The sequence below is a fragment of the Mauremys reevesii genome, linkage group 8, assembly GCF_016161935.1.
Source record: "Mauremys reevesii isolate NIE-2019 linkage group 8, ASM1616193v1, whole genome shotgun sequence".
Classification (NCBI taxonomy): Eukaryota; Metazoa; Chordata; order Testudines; family Geoemydidae; genus Mauremys; species Mauremys reevesii.
Genome location: NC_052630.1, coordinates 98,526,837 through 98,548,303, shown reverse-complemented (window position 1 = coordinate 98,548,303; position 21,467 = coordinate 98,526,837). Strand labels below are relative to the sequence as shown.

General features: G+C 43.6%; 2 protein-coding genes across 4 annotated transcripts in view; both read right to left on the bottom strand.

Moving 5' to 3' along the window:
* The window catches only part of CC2D1B (coiled-coil and C2 domain containing 1B), a 66,802-nt gene extending 54,413 nt beyond the window's left edge, over positions 1-12,389 (bottom strand). The window contains exons 1-3 of one of the 2 annotated variants that reach the window (XM_039483638.1): positions 12,255-12,389; positions 10,763-10,857; positions 3,099-3,240 (exon numbers count right to left, since the gene is read on the bottom strand). In XM_039483638.1, the coding sequence (XP_039339572.1) occupies positions 3,099-3,240; positions 10,763-10,828 (208 nt within the window). In that variant the 5' untranslated portion in view covers positions 10,829-10,857; positions 12,255-12,389. Of the gene's footprint in view, positions 1-3,098; positions 3,241-10,762; positions 10,858-12,062; positions 12,195-12,254 lie in introns of those variants that run through there. The other variant, XM_039483639.1, reaches the window with a different exon arrangement.
* Positions 12,390-15,844: 3,455 nt separating this feature from the next.
* The window catches only part of ORC1 (origin recognition complex subunit 1), a 32,646-nt gene continuing 27,023 nt past the window's right edge, over positions 15,845-21,467 (bottom strand). For both annotated transcript variants that reach the window (XM_039486253.1, XM_039486254.1), the window contains 4 exons: positions 21,334-21,453; positions 19,454-19,620; positions 18,246-18,333; positions 15,845-16,238 (listed from right to left, as the gene is read on the bottom strand). In XM_039486253.1, the coding sequence (XP_039342187.1) occupies positions 16,044-16,238; positions 18,246-18,333; positions 19,454-19,620; positions 21,334-21,453 (570 nt within the window). In that variant the 3' untranslated portion in view covers positions 15,845-16,043. The remainder of the gene's footprint in view (positions 16,239-18,245; positions 18,334-19,453; positions 19,621-21,333; positions 21,454-21,467) is intronic.

Genomic DNA, 21,467 nt, shown 5'->3' with positions numbered 1-21,467 from the left:
CAGGAGATAAAAGTACATTTTAAAACTTTGGGGAAAAAAAATGAAGTGACTTCATGAGCTCCAAAGAAAGAGTCTGTGTCGGAAATGGAAATAGAGCTCAGAAGTTCCTGGTTCCCAGACTTATGCTCAAACAACCAGACCTTAACCTGTACATTATACAGGCAGTAGTGACAAAAAATAAAAATTAAAACCCATTGCGATTGAAATCTCAGAGGAATCTCAGAGAGAGAAACAGTGGATATGATGGCACAAAAGGCATTATCTCCTCATACACAGATCTAGAACACATCCCCTTAGTCTCAGGGTATTATCAGGATTACTGATCAAGACTTATTTAATGCTTTCTAAAAGTCATTAGTTATAAGAGCTAGAAAGGAAAAGTCAGTTATAGGAGTCTTTAATTCAAACAACAGGATTTTTTATTTGATGGACAGTTTTAAAAAAAATATACAATTGTACTTTGATCCAACAGAATTTCTATTAAAAGTAAGATTTAAAAAGGGAACAGGATGAAGAAATAGCTGCATTAACTTATTTCAGATACTTTAAAATCTTCTACGTTCATTACTCTTCAAGAGTAACTATTATCTTGAAATCTAGTCAGTATCAAAATGAATTCAAATTTAGTTTCAGGTACTACCCACTTGCCTCTGAGTCTTCCTGCCAATTATTATTGTGATTTTACAATCACATTTTCCTGTGTATTTAAACATTTTCCTCTCCCTTGCTGTTGTGTGAAAGTCCCACACAAACAGCATAGGAAAATGACAGTGCAAGAAACAATGAAATGGATTATACACAAATGCTGTCAAATACACAAAGTAAACAAATTCACGGGTTTCCAGACTTCGTTTAAGGTCAGAAAGGCCCATTTTAATAATCTAGTCTGATCTCCTGCATAACACACGGCAAAGAATTTTACCCAGTAATTCTTACATCATGTCAATAACTTCTGGCTGAGCTACAGCATATTTTCTAGAAAGACATCCAGTCTTGATGTAAAGACAGCAAGTGATCGACAGTCCACCACACCTCTTGGTAAATTATCCTGTTCCCTCACTGTTTAAAAAACCTGAACCTTATTTCCAGTCTCAATTTGTATAGCTTCAACTTCCAGCCACTTGATCTTGTTACGCCTTTGTATGCTAAATTAAAGAGCTCTCTACTCTCAAAAATCTTCTCCCCATGTAAGTGTGACACCCTGTACCCCACATTCACCATTTTTAAAGGATTATGATATATTTTGTATAAAGTATGCCTTGTGAAGTATCATTTGAAAACTCAATCTGCTGAATATTATTTTCCTGTTGATATGTGTGTAACAACACTGCATGTAAAATTATGAGATTTTGCTATATGATTGTTACTGAAATATGTTGTAGTTCTGCATAACGCCCACAAACCAATTATCAGAGACAAAGACACACCAGCATGCCAGCAAGGTGCTAAAGTGCCATTACCTGTTTAACTGGCCATCCACCAGCAGGGGAGATGGTATAAACAAGAAATTTACATTTAATCCCAGAGACAGTTGGAATCTCAGGTATATAGGGGACTGTTTGTCTACACATCGGCATGGGGTAATTCTCAAAGAGAGGAGGAGGATATAAAAATAAGGAGACAGTGATCTCCACATCACCCCTCTCTTCCTCTCATCTCTCTGCCCATGGCATCAACAAATACCTGAAGAACACTGAACTGGGGGAAGGGTCCCTAGCGGAAAGAAAATCCAACCTGTGTATTGTTGCAGCTTATGGTGAGAGACATTTTGCTTTTAAGTTCATTTATGTATTAGCTTGCAGTTTTATTTTTGTATTTCTTTTATAACCAATTCTGCTTTTATGCCATACCACTTGTAATCACTTCAAATCTATCTTTTTCTAGTTAATAAACTTGTTTTACTGTTTTATCTAAACCAGCGTGTTTGCACTGAAGTGTTTGGGAATCCCTATTTAGGATGACAAGGTTGCAGCATAATCATTACCCAGTGTTGGAATGACGTACTTACTGTGAGCTTGCACTGCCCAGTATTCTTCTGAACAGTGTAAGACCCATATTTCTGGGGAACAAAGCTGGGGCTAAGACTGTGAGGTGTCCCCCTGTATGCAATTCATGGACGGCTGGGAAAGCATTCATGTATTCAGCTGGGCGTGATTTTGCATACTAAAGGCTGTGTGAGCAGGCCAGGAGTGGATCTTCTGACTGTAAAGCAGTGTAAAAGGCACCCCAGGCTAGAGAACTAAGGGGACACAGCTGTTCAACAGTCCTGTGACATTCTCCATGGTACAGTCTGAAGGTATTTAAATACCATGTTCAAGCCACCTCTTAACTTGCTCTTTGAACATCTCAGGGGCATGCCCAGGATTTTAAAGTTGAATACTTTTGGAGGGGCACATTAAACACACACAAATGAAAGGTTCAATTGACCCTCCCCACCTCCCAAACACACCCTGTTTCTTGGGCCGCCTCTTGCAGGGACACCCAGCAGTGAGGAGGTAGCAGCTCCCCCTGCAGCAGTGCTCTCTGTGTCCCTGCAGCCTGGGCAGGGAGGAAGCAGCAGGCTGCAGGGTCCTCCCCCAACCCCTACAGCTGCAGCCTGATGCATTTCTTTCCTTGCTGCTGGAATCCCAGTTCTGCTGCCTGCTTTACAGATGCCCTCTGAGGTGAGTCAGGGGCTGGAGGCAGAGGCAACACATGGGACTGCAAAAGCAGCGAAGGAGAAGCAGCAGGCTGTAGCTGTAGGGATAGGGAGAGGAAGAGCTCAGCCGGCAGCCAAACAACCTGCTGCTCCCTCCCTCTCCGGGCTGCATGAACACATGTAGATTTTGGGGGGGAGGGGGACGCGATGCCCCTGCTTGCCCCCCCTTGTGCATGCCCCTGACTACATCTTAAATCTTTCACTGTAAAGCAGACAACACAGGAAAAATATTTCTCTAATCTCTGAGTTCCATCGTAATCTTAGGTGTTACTTGTAACAACTCTACGGGGGGGAGGAGGGGGGGAATCTAGAAGGAAGTGTGATTTGTAAAATTATGTCCCTTCTATTTACATAAATAACACAGCTCTTCAGTCAGCAAGAACCAGGAGCAATGACTTACTTTTCCTTTGGGGTTTTGACTTCCCTTCTGTCATCTTCTCTCCTGTGATAGCAGCAAGCTCCGCTTCTAGATCCTCGTCACCACCACCATCCTCTATATCCAGCAACATTGCTTCAGGATTGAAGTCTACAAAGAGCCCCAGCTGGAACCAAGGGAAAATATTCTAGTAAGAACAGAGACATCACTCAAACCATCACATCACCTGGGTTATTTAAACATCTCAGCGCATTCTGAATTCAAAGATAATGTGGGTTCTGGCTGGGAGTTTTTAACCACAATCCCCTGTAATTTTGACTAGCTATATAACACAAACAAGATATACACATAACTGAAACCAGATACACCTCTTTTGGGCAGCAGAGAATAAACCCCCTCTCAGGCCTGCACTTAATCAACCTGAATCCTTATGAATAGGTCTAGCTGGTATTTGAAATAACAAGATAAAATAATTCTGTTAAGACTTCCTAAGCAGAAAATTTAATCAGGAAGGTTCCTATTATATCTGAAGCTATCAAATATATTTGATTACTATTCCTCATATTACCCAGGTATTCTAAACTTGGACATAGGGAAGATTACATCTTGAACTTTCATACATATCCACACATTTCAGCTCAAAAGGTCCATCGCTTTGTAAACGATATACACAAAGGAATAATTTCACCCACTGATGTGCAGCCACCTCTGGTGCAGAACCAGCAACAGTTTAACACTGTACTGCACTAATACACAGCTGTTTAGAACAGGAAGCAAATACTGCCATAGGCAATGGAAACTACAGGGTGAATTGAGCAGGAAGAATATTAATTGTATAAATTAGCATTTGACCAAAACACTAGGGTAAACTCCACTCTGTTGCAAAAAGTGCCAAAGGACTTTAACAAACAAGGGTGAGGACTTCTGTTTTGTTTCATCTAAAAGATAGAGCCTCCATAAGTACAGTAATCCAGGACACTGCAACACTGGTTTAGTACCGACTCCGAAGTGTCATCCACTGAAATACCAAAATCACTTCCCTGAATGTTTCCCATCAGAGTATTGTCCTGCAAAATGTATTAGAGTTGATGAATCACAGCCCAAAATGATAAGGATGAATAAAGGATTACTGTTGCTTAGCTTTTACCCGAAACTACATAAAGAAATTCTACTGTAAAAAATAATGCTGCACAATCCAAAATGCAGCCTTCTTGAAGGATGTATCATTATATGTGATGTATAAACAATGAAGCATATCATTTGTTTCTATGACATTTATAAATACAGAAAAATGTATTACTTTGACAAGGTGAAAGAGGTAATATCTTTCATTGAACCAAGAAGACAATCACAGGCCTGGTATATAAAAGTTAGGTTGACATAAGCAGTCTTGTGTTGACCTCCTAGCACGTGCCTACACTTAAATTTATCTCCCACTAATATAACTGCCCTGTTATGCCGACATAGTAACCCCAGCAATCTAAGTAGCGTTAAACCAAGGTCGACGCAAGTTAAGACGACAATCACTTGCACATGTTCACACAATGTTTCTTCTGTCGGTAGAGCGCGTCCACAGTTGGTGCTCTAGCAGCAACAGTGAGAGCAATGCATTGTGGATAGCTATTCCACTGTGCTACTCGCCACCTTCCGCAGCCAGGAGTTGTGGGAAGGTGGAGTGGATTGCAGTGCATCATGGCTGCGGGCTCAATGTCCCATGATGTAGTTTTTTCAGTCCCAGCATTCCATGGGCTTCAGACTACATTCTGCAGCAGTTTTCAACAGCCCGTTTGCTGTGCACATGCCATCTGTTTGAAAGGATGGGTCCTGCACTGCTCTCTACAGTTGTGATCACTGTTATGAACACATTGCAGCTGGTCATGCAGAATATCATGAACACCCAATCTGAACAGGAATCAGAGTTGTCTGACCTGCTGTGTACAATGGAAAGAAACACCACCAGATTACTTTTAGCATTCACGGCACAACAGAACACGGTGGACCATCACTTTTGGGTGCAGGAAACAAGCACTAAGTGGTGGGATCACATCATTATGCAGGTCTGGGATGACAGGCAGTGACTGCAGAACTTTCGGAGGCAGAAGCCACCTTCCTGGAACTGTGTGAGGAGCTCAGCCCAGCACTGCAGCACAAGGACATCAAAATGAGAGCTGCCCTCTTGGTGGAGAAGAGTGTGGCAATCACTGTGTGGAAGCTGGCAACTCCAGACTCCTACCGGTCAGTTGAGAATCAGTACGGAGTCGGGAAGTCCACTGTTGGGGCTGTGTTAACGTAAGTGTACAAGGCTATTAATCGCCTTCTGCTACAAAGGACTGTGACTCTTGGCAATCTGCACGAAATACTGGATGGCTTTGCAGCAATAGGATTCCCTAACTGTGCAGGGGCAATAGATGGAACGCATATTCCAATTTTGGCAACGGACCACCTTGTGACGGAGTACATCAACAGAAAGGGGTACTTCTCTATGGTACTGAAGGTGCTTGTGGATCTCTGTAGGCATTTCACTGACATCAACGCAGGGTGGTCCGGTAAGATGCACAATGCACGTATTTTCAGGAACACTGGCCTGTACAGAAAGCTGCAAGCAGAGACTTTCTTTCCAGACCAGAAGATTCCAGTGAGGGATATTCAAATGCCCATAGTGATGCTGGGAGACACAGATTACTCCTTATTCCCATGGCTCATGAAGCCTTGCACGGGAACCCTGGACAGCAGCAAGGTGTATCCATGGGGCTCTTGGCAGTGGAGGTGGGGTCGCCGCCAACGATGGTGTCCAGCTCCTTATAGAAGTTGCAGGTCTCTGTCATGACACCAGAAGAATGATTGGCCTCTCTTGCCTTCTGGTAAGCCTGCCTCAGCTCCTTTATCTTTTCATGGCACTGTGTGTGTCCCGTTCATAGCCCTTATCCAGCAAGCCATGAGAAATCTGATTGTAGGTATCGAAGTTCCTACAGCTGGAGCAGAGCTGGAACTGCACAGCCTCCTCTCCCTATAGTGCCAGCAGATCCAGCAACTCAGGTGTGCTCCAAGTGAGGGAGCGTTTGCTGCATGGAGCTGCCATGGTCAGCTGGGAGGATGCCATGTGAGCTCTCTACGCAGAGCAAACAGAAAGTGGAATTTCAAAAATTCCTGGGCCTTCAAAGGGGAAGGAGAGGATGCCTGTGTACTTGGGTGCAGTGCAGTGGAGTTCAAACTGCTGACCAGAGCATTCAGAACGGGCATTATTGTGTAGTGCAGACAAATCCCTAGAGCAGAGGTTCTCAAACTGTGATCTGCAGACCACTGGCTTCATTCAGGTGGTCTGTGGATAGTTCCCTCTAAAATCTGGTCTACATTGGGGGGGGGGGGGGGGGAATCAACCTAGACCTACTGCCTCTGCAGCAAGTCGACTGCTACTGCTCCCCCACAGACTCCGCCTGCGCCTCTCACAGCGGCGGAGTACAGGAGTTGTCGGGAGAGCGCTTGGGGACTGATTTATCAAGTCTAGACTAGACATGATAAATTGACCCCCACTGGATCAATCGCTGCCCGCCAATCCGGTGGGTAGTATAGACATATCCTAAGGTGTGTGCCACGGCAGCCGCACACAAGAGAATGAAAGGCCACCCACCTAATGAGTGGAGCCGCGCAGGTGTGGCTCCACTCATTAGGTGCCTGGACCCTGGAGAAGATGCACATGTAAGGTGAGGTGGTGGCCTTTGGGGGAATAGGGGTAGGTGGGAGGGGGCAGTGGGATGAAAAGAGGGGATGGGGGGGAATTTGTGACGTGCATGGCTGCAGTGGCCAGAGAAAGAAGCGACTTTCCCCAGCTCCAAGCTGTGGCTGCCAGGGAGAGACCCCCGCTCTTTCCCAGCCCCAGCTCGGGGACTGCCAGGGTGGATTTGATTTAAATCACAAGTCAGAAAGACTCGATTTAATCATGGTTTTCTACATAAAAGTGCATTCTTGTTAGTTGATATAACCTTAATACATATTCTTCACAACTCAGAGATAGATGTAGGTTTCATTTTTAGAAGGTACACACTATACACTTTTAAACAGTGATTTATTTTGAAATCTTTTCAGATTAGTTTTACAGCTATATCAGAAAATGAATGATTATTTGGTTATTTCATTTATCAAAGGTAATTGAAGCAGATATTTATGAAGCCATTGGGAGGTGAACTATCTCCAATTCAACAAGTTAATCATTAATATTTGGAGGATTTTCTTGCCATGCTGTATTAGGAGGAGAACACCACCAGACAGACATTTAAATTGTTTTATTTAACTAAAACAACAAAGTTAAGTATTCTGGATTTTTTTCTTCAATAGCAAACATATAATATTTTAACAAAACAAGCATATATCTCTCGCTTCTCAAACATTTATCTCCAGACTTCTTCTCCTTGTCCAGATCTATTCCCCCGACAACAATCTTCTATTCACTTAACTTTTTGAAACTTTGAACTTTTAGAGCGAGGTAAGGGATTGACTCTGTGTACACAAATTTGCAGAGGGACAATAGAGATGAGGTTTGTTATTTTTCACCTCTATATATTAATTTATTTATTTAAAAACGTTTTTGCTGTTAACAAGCATGTTACCTCTGGTGACACAAATCCAGTTTGAGAACTGAAAAACTAAGCGTCTCTGATGGTATCTTCTAGACTGAGCAGAGTCCCATTGGGTAGATAGAAAAATTAAGCTAAATAATCTATACGGAAGCCTGTGGAACCCCGCAAGATTGGGTCCCTAATCCATTAACTATTGGAACTTATTTACAAAACTTCTTAAACATTACATGAATATACTGTCGCATCCTACAGAATTAGAATTTATAATCCCTATTCCATGATGAGGTATCTTTGAGCTATAATGTATCTTAATTAAAACCATCTTTAGATAGGTTTTTTCCCCCTCAAAAAGTATTTTATCAAAAAATCTGTTTGTTTTTTTTTTAATCATTTATTTTTATCCACCTTGGGGGCTGCCATGGTGGGGGAGACCCCCTCTTTCCCAGCCCCAGCTCGGGAGCTGCCACAGCAGGGAAGAGAGGTAGAGACCCCACTCCTTTCCAGCCCCAGCTCGGGGGCTGCCATGGAGGCCCCCCCCACCCCCCCGCCTCCTTCTGAGCCCCAGCTCAGGGGCTGCCGCGGTGGGGGAGAGAGGACATTTCTATCACATTAGAAAGGTAAGACTACGGATGTTAAAATATGAGTTGTATGCTTTTTTTTTGTAGAACAACAAAAGTTAATGATTATTAAGTTGGTTTTTTTAATATAGTGCTTTTATCCAAAGCGCTTTACAATAGTTAGCTAACGGTACAAACAACATTTGGAAGGATCATTAAGTGGTCCTACGAGACCCTCAGCAATTTTCAAGTGGTCTGCAAAAAAGACAGTTTGAGAACCACTGCCCTAGAGGACGCAGCACAAGATTGAAAGCCCTTATTTACTAATCCTGTCTCTGCCATTAATTCACTGCACGATGCTGGAAAAGTAATTTTACCTCTCAATGCTTCAGTTTCTCCCCTTTTCCCCACACAATTCCCACTATCTGTAAAATGGGGATAATTCTGCTTCCCCATTGCTCAAGGAAGCAGGAGGAGATTAGCAAATGTTTACACGGTGCTTTGAAGATGCAAAGCTCTATACAATATTACGTACTTTTACAAATGGGTAAACTGAGGCCAAAGTGTATGCGATTTGCCCACTGTCCCATAGCAAGTTAGTTGTGAAGCCAGCAACAGAATCTAGGGGTATATCTACACAGCAATTAAACACCCACTGCTAGCCCAGGTCAGCTGACTGGGGCTCAGGGCTGTAAAACTGTGGTGTACACATTCAGGCTTGGGCTGGAGCCTGAGCTCTAGGACCCTGCAAGGGTGGGAGGTTCCCTGAGCCCAAATGTCTACACCACAATTTTACACCTCCCCTGCCCGTCAGCTGACACAAGCCAGTCACCGGTGTTTAATTGCTGCGTACACATACCCTGGGAGCTCTGGCTCCAACTTCCTTGTTGCGTGCAGTAAACCAGACTTCTTTTGGAGTCAATGAATATCAAACAAGTGCTTTAAATAGGAAGGAAAAGAGGGGAGACAAAGACAGGCCTGAACCAGGAAGAAATGCAGTGAGCATACTGTAAAGCACAAATGAGCTCTACAGAACACGCTCAAATAACTGGAAAAGACACTGGAGAATATATTGTAAGAAACAATCTTACATTTGCCAGGATATGAACTGGATGGTTTAAATATGCTTTTCCTATTTTTGATGCTATGAGGCTAGATTGGGGCCTTTGATTTACTGGTTATCCCTTTACATTTTATTTCTTTTAAATTTCTTTGCTTCTTTTTATCTTTGTATTTTTTCTTTGTCCAAATGAAATAAATAAAATGCATATATTTTAATTTAGACATTTAAACTCTAGTGCTACAGTAATGGTAGCATTATGAATACACTGACATACGTCTTTTCTCGCTATGTGTAATTATTGCTAACGTGGTGGGAAAAAGCACCTAAGCTCAGCTCCTATGCACTTAGAGCTCTGATTCCAACTAATTCGAATTCATTTAGGAATGGACTGAGAATCGAACAGCTGTATCAGTCTCTCTCTACTACAAACACATTAGCCCCTATTCCAGTAACCCCCCTATTTTAGCCTCCAGTCCAGTCTACCTTTCAAGTGTATCCAAACCAAAGCCAAGGTCTCCCAATCTTGCCTTGATACTCCATTTCCCTATTTCTTCTCCACATTTGCTTCCCCCTCTCCTGAATACAACTCAAGCTTCTTTTCATTTTCAAAGCCTTCTTAATTTCATTCCCTGCCTGTGTCTCACTCCTCATTTCTGGATGCATCCATTCTTAGATCAGATACTCACCTGACTCCGCACTTCGGCTTCTTCTTGTACTTCTGACACTGTAACACTATCTCCTAAGTTTGCACAGTTCAACGAAGCCCTGCATTCCTAAAATTATAACTATTCCACAAAGCGTTCCACCTATAAGGACATTTCCCACACTTTGTTCTGTAGGGCACTACATTCTGATATTTTAAGATTAAAATTTCATCACAGCACAATCCACTTATTGCATATAGTTACTCAAATGTACATGGACCTGCTGTTAACAGCCACAGACAAACACCTGTCTGGACTCAGTATCCCTGCATAGAAGTCATAAATACAACAATGGAGCACAGGCAATGCCAGTCCACAAACAACCACCCAACTTCATATAAACAGAACAGAGGGAACTAAATTAAAACTACTTGTCTACGTAGTGGTAGGATCTACTCTTCTCTCAGAGGATCACCCAGTGTCGCTAAGATAGTCACTAACCATTCTGATTTTCACAGGTCTGTCTTTGAGCAATGTTTGGGCAGGACCTTTTTATAATTGGGTTGCAAGGCAAAGTTCACAATGTTGTGACAGGATGAACTTGATCTTGTAGCAAGTCTGCCTGTATTTTTAATGCCTTAATCAGCATGATATCTGGATGTCATGTCTCTGCTACTAGAAGATCAACTAACTAGAGTGTGAAAAGCAGAGGACAACTAACTGTATACCAAGGTTTGTAGGATACCCTGCAACTCTGGAATCATGTTAGCACAAGAAAGAATCACAAAGCAGGACCCCAAGTGTGCAAGCTTTTAACCAGACTATAGTGTGAGAGAGAAGGTTTCTATACCTGCTTTGCAGCAGCAGCTCCCTGGCCCTTTGCCTGGGGACTTTTCCTGGGTCTTCTCCCAAGCATGTTGGCTCATGAATCTCAAACAACTCTACCTTTAACGGACACAAAAAGAATCCCACACATACATAGGTTAAGACGCTGACATCCAACTGTGACACATGACAGAAGCCTATAAACCAACCTAATCCAGCCTGAAAGGTGGGCATAGCAGCCAGCAGCCCCACACATTACAGCTCCACACCAAAGGCTCCACCCTGTAACCACCCCCCAGGGTCACCATACCCAACCCCATAACTCCCCTCCCTGGATTACTATAGCCACCCCACAGAGCAGGGACACCAGCCTGTAACCACCAACCCATGGTTACTATACCCACCCACCCAGACCAGCACCGCCCTGTAATCCCCACACCAGGGATATTACACCCACCCTGCAGACCGGAGACACCTCCCTGCAACACCCCCCAGGCACCCTGGAGCTGGGCACAGGAGCCTGTCCCCCCTCACTCGGGTTCTCCCCTCTGAGCCGGGTTCAGGAGCCTGTCCCCCCTCCCTCCCGAGCTGGGTTCAGGAGCCTGTCCCCCCTCACTCCGGGTTCTTCCCCTCCCCCCAGCCAGGTTCAGGAACCTGTCCCCGCCCCAGCCAGGCAAAGGAGCCTGTCCCCCCTCACTCCGAGTTCTCCCCCCCTCACTCCGGGTTCAGGAGCCTGTCCCCCCTCACTCCGAGTTCTCCCCCCCTCCCTCCGGGTTCAGGAGCCTGTCCCCCCTCACTCCGAGTTCTCCCCCCCTCACTCCGGGTTCAGGAGCCTGTCCCCCCTCACTCCGGGTTCTCCCCCCTCACTCCGGGTTCGTCCCCTCCCCCCCGAGCCGGGCACAGGAGCCTGTCCCCCTCACTCCGGGTTGTTCCCCACCGCCCCTCCTGGTTCAGGAACCTGTCCCCCCTCACTCCGGGCACAGGAGCCTGTCCCCCCTCACTCCGGGTTCTTCCCCCTCACTCCGGGTTCAGGAACCTGTCCCCCTCACTCCGGGCACAGGAGCCTGTCCCCCTCACTCCGGGTTCTTCCCCACACTCCGGGTTCAGGATCGTGTCCCCCCTCACTCCGGGTTCAGGAACCTGTCCCCCCTCACTCCGGGTTCTCCCCCCACCCCCAGCCGGGCACAGGAGCCTGTCCCCCCTCACTCCGGGTTCTCCCCCCCTCACTCCCAGCCGGGCACAGGAGCCTGTCGCTCCAGGTCCCCTCCCCGGAAGCCGTTCCCAGGAGCCGGTCTCCCGCGCGGGTTCCTTCCCGCATCCCAGACCTGGAGCCCGGCACAGCGGCTGGAGCTCCCTGTCAGGACAAGGCGGGTGGAGACAAGCAGCAGGCACCGCCATGTAAATAACCGACTCCCTCCCCCCCGCGCGACGCGGGGCAGCGGGGCCTGTGCAGGTTCCGGGGAAGGGACAGAGGCGACACCCGGCCTCCGCCCCGGCACACGGCATGACTGGCCTACCCTGCCCGGCACGCCCGGCCCAGCGCGCAGGAGACCCTGGAGAGGCGCGCGCGCTCGCCGCCACTCCACACCAGGACGCTCCAAGCTCAGCGCGCACGCAGGCGCAAAGCGAGAGGGGCGGGGCCAGACTCCCCGGGGCGGGGCTAGGAATCTTAGAGAGGCGGGGTTATAAGAAAGGGGAGGAGCAGAGGGGTAGGGCCATAAGGATGGGTCAGGTGGGGTGAAGTTTTCAAGGGGCCATAGGGTCTTGCCATAGCTTAGGGAGTGAAGTTTGGAGGAGTGGATCCAGTACCCAGGGACCAAGGTAAGTGGATAGGTAGAACCAACCCCAGGCCACTAATACTGGTTCAGTGCAGAGGGAAGCATGGAGCAAAGAATAGGGCCTAGACAATCACTGGGATGCCCATGGGAGTCACATCTTAGTCTGAGGCAGTTAGTTGCCCTTAGAATTATTTTCCAGTCTTTGCCAGCAAGTCCCAGTGACACCTTTTGGAGCAGATGACAGTACCCTGCAGTTAAAGTCGCAGCCAGCCAGCTAGCAACTACATATGGATTTGGTGCCTGATAGACACCCAAGCTTAACATTGGCCTAAAGCTCACTGAACCAGAGACAGCACCACCCTTTTTAAAGGGCAAAGCAGATGGTCAATGATCCACAGACAGTGGTTCTGTGTATGCTATGAAATTTGCCACTTTTTTTTTTTAATTAAAGCTGTTTCTTAGCATTTGATTGTGAAGATGGTTCACAGTTGGAAGGCCAAACAGACACTGAATTTTCTAGAGTCTGGAAAAAAAAATAGTTCTGAGGTGAGAACTATCATATTCTTCATTCATCTCAATGGACTTAATTCTGAAAACTAATAGTTACTTTGTCATAACTATAAGGGGAAGGGTAACATCCCTCCTGGCCAGAGGCACCAAAATCCTTTTAGCTAGAAAGGGTTAAGAAGCTTAGGTAACCTGACACACACCTGACCCAAAGGACCAATAAGGGGACAAGATACTTTCAAATCTTGGGGGAGGGAGGCTTTTGGTTTGTGCTCTTTGTTTTGGTGGTGTTCGCTCTTGGGACTAAGAGGGAGCAGACATCAATCCATGCTCTCTGAATCTTTCTGAACAAGTCTTTCATATTTCAAACTTGTAAGTAACAGCCAGGCAAGATGTATTAGTTTATCTTTGTTTTCTCAACTTGTGAATTTTACCTTTGTTAGAGAGAGGTATCCCTGTTTTGTTGTAACTTTGAAACTAAGGCTAGAGGGGGTTCCTCTAGGCTCTTTGAATCTGATTAGCCAGTAAAGTTATTTTCCATCCTGATTTTTACAGAGATGATTTTTACATTTTTAATAAAATCCTTCTTTTAAGAACCTGACTGATTTTTCCATTGTCCAAAGACCCAGGGGTCTTTGATCACTTTGTAACCAATTGGTTAGATATTATTCTCAAGCCTCCCCAGGAAAGGGGGCGTAAGGGCTTGGGGGGATATTTTGGGGGAAGAGGAACTCCACGTGGTCCTTTCCCTGTTTCTTGTTAAATCACTTGGTGGTGACAGCATACCAGGTTTTAACTTAAGCTGGTAGAAATAAGCTTAGGGGGCTTTCATGCGAGTCCCCATAGCTGTACCCTAGAGTTCAGAGTGGGGAAGGAACCCTGACATACTTAAAGCCAATTTTATTAACTATTTCACTGCTGATAATTTTAGCAGAAATATGCAACTATGGTGGTTTATCCCATCCTAAACTACTACCCCTCACCTTCATGTGCCAAAAGTTCTAAATATGCCTAATTACCAAAACCTTCAGATTTACTTCAACAGTCCACAATGCAGTTGTGTTAAACACCGCAATCAGTGGCAAATTTGAAAATTTAGACAGAATAAAAACAAAATACTGTACTGTTTTATTCTTTAAATCATGAAATCCATATTTACATTTTCCCTGAGGCTGCTTTGAAGTTCCAGTCTGCCCCAGAAACTGGGGTCTTGCTATGGAATTTAGATCCAGTCTGCCACAGTATTTTGCGTTATGAGTTACTGCAGAAACTGAAGAGGTCCTAGCTCTCAGCTAGAGTGTCTATTCCATAAAAACTCATTGTGAGGTAAACCCTCTATCAGCACAGTAAGCCATTCCCACATTTTCTATACTGAAGTCACTTATTACAAGCTTGAACTATTTTTGCAGCACATTTCACACTAATAAGTCATTTTAAAGTGATTAAAATGTCATTTAAAACTAGCTAATCAAGATATCTTCAGTAATTTTGGTAATTTTTTCCCTCAAGTACAATTTCATACTGAAAACACAGTTTAACCAAATCTCCATCAGCTGTCTTCAGGCGATTCATCTGAAAGTCTTCTTTGTAACAGATAAACATGCTTAAATTGAAAGTGAAATGTAAAGCTCATTCTTCTATGAAAATACAAAATTTCCACTGGCATTTTTATTTCCAGTAGCAAACACTCATGCTTCCCCCACCCCTTCTGGCCTTGCCTACAGCAGTGTATAGTTTCACTGCACGTAAGGCTACGTTTTAGTCATATTTTTAGTAAGCCATGGACAGGTCACGGGCCGTAAAAATTCACGGTCCGTGACCTGACAATGATTTGTAATATATATCCCTAACTAAAACTTGGGCCGGGGGCTGCAGGTGCTCTGGAGGGAAAGCACTGGGGTGCTGCGGGTACTCTGGGGGGATGGAAGCCTGGGGGCGCATGGCTACTGGGGGGGCCTGGGACTCCTGGCAGGCTCCCTACCTGGTTCTGCGTAGCTCCCTGGAAGCAACCGGCATGTCCCCGCAGCTCCTAGGGGGAGGGAAGGCCAGGAGGGCTTTGCACACTGCCCTCTCCATAAGCGCTGGCTCTGCAGCTCCCATTGGCCAGGAACTGCAGCCAATGGGAGCTGCGGGGGCAGTGCCTGCAGACAGGGGCAGCGCAGAGCCCCCTGGCCCCTCCACCTAGGAGCTGCAGGGACATGCCAGCCACTTCCAGGGAGCCCCCCTGAGGTAAGCTCCTCCCCACACCCCAACTCCTTGCCTGAGCCCCCTCCTACACCCAAACTACTACTGCTGCTGCTGGGGTGGGGAGAGGTGGGCGCAGTGGCCTGAGACTGCTCCAGCAGCATCTGGTGTGGCTGGCCCAGGGGCTGCCCAAGCTGCTCGGGCAGCCCCGGAGCCAACCACACTGGCCACGACAGAAGTCACAGAACATCACGGAATCCATGACTTCCGCGAGAGACATGCAGCCTTACACATAAGCAACAGATGAGAAATTTAATTTTAAAACATGTTTGAAAAGTGTTAATCAGATCTCATGTATCCAGTTGAAATTTCAGAGGGAAAATTACCTAAACTGCAGTTTAGTAAAGATACCCCTACTCTTGCAAAAAGTGCTTTAGCATCTTTAGCGACCACAAGTGGTCAAAATCTCAGTTTTCACATCTTTTTACAGCTTATTTGAAAGAGGGCACTTTCCACTCTGTTTTATGGCACTCTTTCAAGTACTGGCTCAGAGGAGAGTATGCCACCTACTGAACACACCAATTACTGCAGCACCAAAAAACATTCAAAACAAGTGATTTAAATGCAAAGGTATAAAACACTTAGTAAGGAATTCTTTATTATATAAAAAAGTGCTTTAATAGATTAAAAATTTAAGCAAAGGGTTTAGAAAAAACAGAACAGTTTCTGGTATGTTCAATTTTTATCCACACAACTTTTTAAAACCAGTCTTTTTTAAAAAGTTTAACAATATTTAAAATATTTACACCTACATATATACACAAAACCTCTGTTGCCTCATTCCTGCTTGAGTGCATACATGACATCATCTTGGCTGATATTCAGGCGCACCCGCACGTGAAGATATTTATTATTGGATTCTACCAGCAAGAAACGGCAGGCACCAAGTCTTGAGCAAACTGCCATAATTTCTGATACTGTAGGAATTTGCAGACCTTCAATCCTACACAGTGCTACATGATGATGATAGATCTAGAGGAACAAGATACAATTCAATTTAGTCAGTATATTAGATTGGAACAGGAAACAGAAGAGGTGGAAAAGATGGGCTTTCTACTCTCAACCTCTATAGAAGGGGAGAAACAAACAATTGAATCTGTTTGGAGCGAAGATGACACACATGCTGTTGAACACGGAACATTAGGACTATGTCAATGAAGTACCCAATGACTGGACGTTAGCTAATGTAATGCCAATATTTAAAAAGGGCTTTAGGGGTGATCCCGGCAATTACAGACCAGTAAGTCTAACGTCGGTACCGGGCAAATTAGTTGAAACAATAGTAAAGAATAAAATTGTCAGACACATGGAAAAACAAACTCTTGAGCAATAGTCAACATGGTTTCTGTAAAGGGAAATCGTGTCTTACTAATCTATTAGAGTTCTTTGAAGGGGTCAACAAACATGTGGACAAGGGGGATCCGGTGGACATAGTGTACTTAGATTTCCAGAAAGCCTTTGACAAGGTCCCTCACCAAAGGCTCTTACGTAAATTAAGCTGTCATGGGATAAAAGGGAAGGTCCTTTCATGGACTGAGACCTGGTTAAAGCACAGGGAACAAAGGGTAGGAATTAATGGTAAATTCTCAGAATGGAGAGGGGTAACTAGTGGTGTTCCCCAAGGGTCAGTCCTCGGACCAATCCTATTCAATTTATTCATAAATGATCTGGAGAAAGGGGTAAACAGTGAGGTGGCAAAGTTTGCAGATGATACTAAACTACTCAAGATCGTTAAGACCAAAGCAGATTGTGAAGAACTTCAAAAAGATCTCACAAAACTAAGTGATTGGGCAACAAAATGGCAAATGAAATTTAATGTGGACAAATGTAAAGTAATGCACATTGGAAAAAATAACCCCAACTATACATACAACATGATGGGGGCTAAATTAGCTACAACGAGTCAGGAAAAAGATCTTGGCATCATCGTGGATAGTTCTCTGAAGATGTCCATGCAGTGTGCAGAGGCGGTCAAAAAAGCAAACAGGATGTTAGGAATCATTAAAAAGGGGATAGAGAATAAGACTAAGAATATATTATTGCCCTTATATAAATCTATGGTACGCCCACATCTCGAATACTGTGTACAGATGTGGTCTCCTCACCTCAAAAAAGATATTCTAGCACTAGAAAAGGTTCAGAAAAGGGCAACTAAAATGATTAGGGGTTTAGAGAGGGTCCCCTACGAGGAAAGATTAAAGAGGCTAGGACTCTTCAGCTTGGAAAAGAGAAGACTAAGGGGGACATGATAGAGGTATATAAAATCATGAGTGATGTTGAGAAAGTGGATAAGGAAAAGTTATTTACTTATTCCCATAATACAAGAACTAGGGGTCACCAAATGAAATTAATAGGCAGCAGGTTTAAAACAAATAAAAGGAAGTTCTTCTTCACGCAGCGCACAGTCAACTTGTGGAACTCCTTACCTGAGGAGGTTGTGAAGGCTAGGACTATAACAATGTTTAAAAGGGGACTGGATAAATTCATGGTGGCTAAGTCCATAAATGGCTATTAGCCAGGATGGGTAAGAATGGTGTCCTTAGCCTCTGTTCGTCAGAGGATGGAGATGGATGGCAGGAGAGAGATCACTTGATCATTGCCTGTTAGGTTCACTCCCTCTGGGGCACCTGGCATTGGCCACTGTCGGTAGACAGATACTGGGCTAGATGGACCTTTGGTCTGACCCGGTACGGCCTCTCTTATTTTCTAAGTAAGAAATTGTAACTCAGCTAAGTTTCCTCTATTACCCAACCATACAAATACATAAAATAAATTAGGATGCCAGCATCTATGTTCTTTTGTTCTAACAAGACCTTTCCATTCTCATCTTTCTTAGCTTTTGTGAACTGGGTTATATCAATTACATATATTATCTTTGCGCCTATGATTTGTTTCAATAAATTTACACTTTGAAAATAGTCAAACAATTAAGACAAAAGCTACTGTCCAAGTTATAAAAAAAAAAAATAGTGAATGTACCTGTTGAACTGTTGCTTCCTCGAGCCCTGACCTGCGAAACTCTGCTATAATTGCTTTCAGGAACATTTGCTCATGCAATGAAGCACTCCTGAAAGAGAATAGGAAAGTCTTACTACCAATCTTGGTCGACCAAATCTAGGACTTCACTGACTCGTAGGAGATGGTTTGAGGTGTAGGAAATATCTGATAAGGCCTTGCTGAAAAGCATTGCATACTTTCTGAGGCAGAAAAGGGAAAAATTGTAAGATTATTTAGTTCATCACCCTGCCAACTGATACTCTCATGTCACATTTCGCCCTTATATTGTAACACAAGGCTGTACAAGTTATTTAGAAACATTTCATGCAGTTTAATCATCATGCCACTGTTTACAGGCACTCACATACTATGGTGATGGGACCATGTATAGGTACCTAGAGAGGCTGAGTGCAACTACTTTAATATGGCAGATCTGTGGAATTAAAAAATTCCAGCACCTAATGATATTTGTATTTGTCCTACTGGTGAAAAAGTCTGCATCTTCTTTGAGAGTTGAAAGTTTGGGATTTCAATATCAAATGAAATACTGGAGCATGTGCAATACTCAGTGTGTTATGAATGATTTACATTTGTGAATTAAGAATTTCACATTCTAGTTTTGATCTAAAATAAATATTTAAAACACAGTTCTACTCTGTAAAAATGACACCTTCTTACTGAAGGCATCTTCCATGTTTGCCTTCAAGTCATATCTGCTTGCTTTACTGACTAAAATAAAATATACTCTTTTTCTCCCATTAAGCTCTGCAGAACTGAGGCTGAGCCAGGTTCTTTCCTTTCTTGAGTTTCATGAACAGCTTTCTAAATTCATGTCAGTTACAACCTGTGCAAATGCACTGAGGCAATTGTGTTCCACAAATTTTACTGAGAGACTAATTTGGCCTGCGGAACTTCTTGATGCTCAAGAAAGAATCCAGTTTAAATGGGAATCAGAATTCTTGCATTCTGTTCCCAGATCTGTCACTTGCCACAACAAAGCACTTATTCTGTACCTTCATCTGGAAAAGAGGAATGCTTTCTACCCTCCTAAAGGTGCTGTGAAACAAAGTTTGTAAAGTGCTTAATATAAGTGCAGATATTACATAGTCTCCCAGAGAAACAAAAATTATATAACTGGGCTCGAGATTGGGGTGGAAACATGGGAAGATACCTCTAAACTGCAATTTTACCTGATTGAATTTATATAAGGGGATGAAAACATTTCATCTATGGCTTTCATTACATGGGCCATGCTGACTAGTCCAGAGGCACTTTTCTGGCTTGAGAACTCGCAGATCTCAGTGGACCTTCTACAGATATCAAGACAACGCCTTGCATCACCAGATAATGCTGCCACCTGAAAAGGAAAAGCATCACATCATTAGTAGCACTTTCCCAGCAGCTAAGAACAGCAACAAGAATTGACAGGGTTCTTTTAAAATCAGCAGAGCTGTGCCACTGTAGACAGCCATTCCTAGAGATCCTTGTTTTAAAAATGTAACTTTTATTGATCAAACCCAAAAATCCAATCTGGTCATTACATCAATTGCTGTAAAGATACATGTATAACAATTTCTACATAGAGGGCATGATTTTTAAAAACCTCTCTACATTGGCTCAAACATGCACCCATCAAAGTTAATGATAAAACTCCCACCAACTTCAATGGGAGTAGAGTTAGGTCAACACTGGGAATTTTTGAAAATCTCACCCATAATCTGTATTCTAATCAATTTTTAACCAGAAAAAAAAATCATACCATGAGCAGTGTTTATCACTCAGTAATGCTTGGTCTTCTCATCTGTTGTTTCTAACAGACTGCAGGAGAACATTGCAAAAGGGTTTCCCCAAATATATAGCTGGGGGATTTTCAGAAGTGCCTGATGTTTCATGCCCATCACCCACTGAAAGTCCCTTAAGCATTTTTGAAAATCCAATCTGTAGTTTACATTTTAACACAGGAAAGAATTTGTGTGAGAGAAATATAGTAGTGGCTTAATTTTCAAAGGTGCTCAACACTTACAGCTCCCCTTGTTATCAACAGGAGACAAGTCAGCAATACTTTTGAAAATCTGGTCATAAGAAGTGTTTGTTTTTACAGAGCACAATCTCTTCAAAAATCACACTGACCAGGAGACCCATTGCAGATTAGTGAGTAATCTGCAAAATTAACATTATTCATTTTACCAAAATCCAAGCTAGTTTTTTTTTAATTTTGACAATTATTTGTGAGACTATTTATAGCATACTAATGTGTGCTCTACAGTGTGTTTTGCAATAGCAATGAAGTTAGGAAAAGGCACTCACTATTACACACTTATTAAATCCATGTCAAGAAGTAAATTATGGTTGTGGGTTTTTTTTAAAGAGAATTATTGGTTTGCAATTAAAAGTGAGAATTAGTGAGCTAATGTGCATCTCAAAGAAGGTTGTAATGATCAATATTAACAACATACAATAGCAGAGACATTTTAAACTATTTATACATCTTAATTTGGAGTGTTATTGACTTCAGTGTATTTATACAATTTTGTACACTAAATTAAATATTAATCAGTTAATTGGCCCCTATCACAAGGAGTGTATCAGTCCAGAAGCACAACAGGTTCCAAATAAGAGAGAGAGAATGGTGAGGAGTACTTTGCAGCCTGAATATCATCTAATTGAAGAAGGTGGATCTGCATATTTCCTTCATGATTATCAGACTAATTTTTGCAAGGCCACACAGTAGTTCACATTATGTCAAATATTGGAGAAAGATAACATCTCATCACTTTGTATTATCAGGATCCTACTGCAATGCTCCTAGTCTTCATTACTGTGTGACATTACTGAACCAAGAGGGAACAGGCAAGCAGATTGCTCCAGCATCACACCTTACAGCACTGCTCTGCACACCGCTCTGTTGAGGGCACAGTGCCAGCATCCTCCTCCATCCCTTGGCATGAAATGTCCAACCATGTGGATGGGTCTGCTCTCCATTACTGGCTACAGTCTATTATGCTCCTCTGACACTAGCCCCCTCACTTAATGGTGCAACACAGATAACACACTCTTGTACTATGTTTACCTTTCTGGAAACTAGCTGGATTGCATCCTCTTCAAATGCTTTTATGTGGTTCAGCCTGGATGAGATAATCTGCTGTAATTGTTTGTAGGTGTAGGGCTGGAAGGACATTCTGGTGAGACCCTACAGAGAACAAA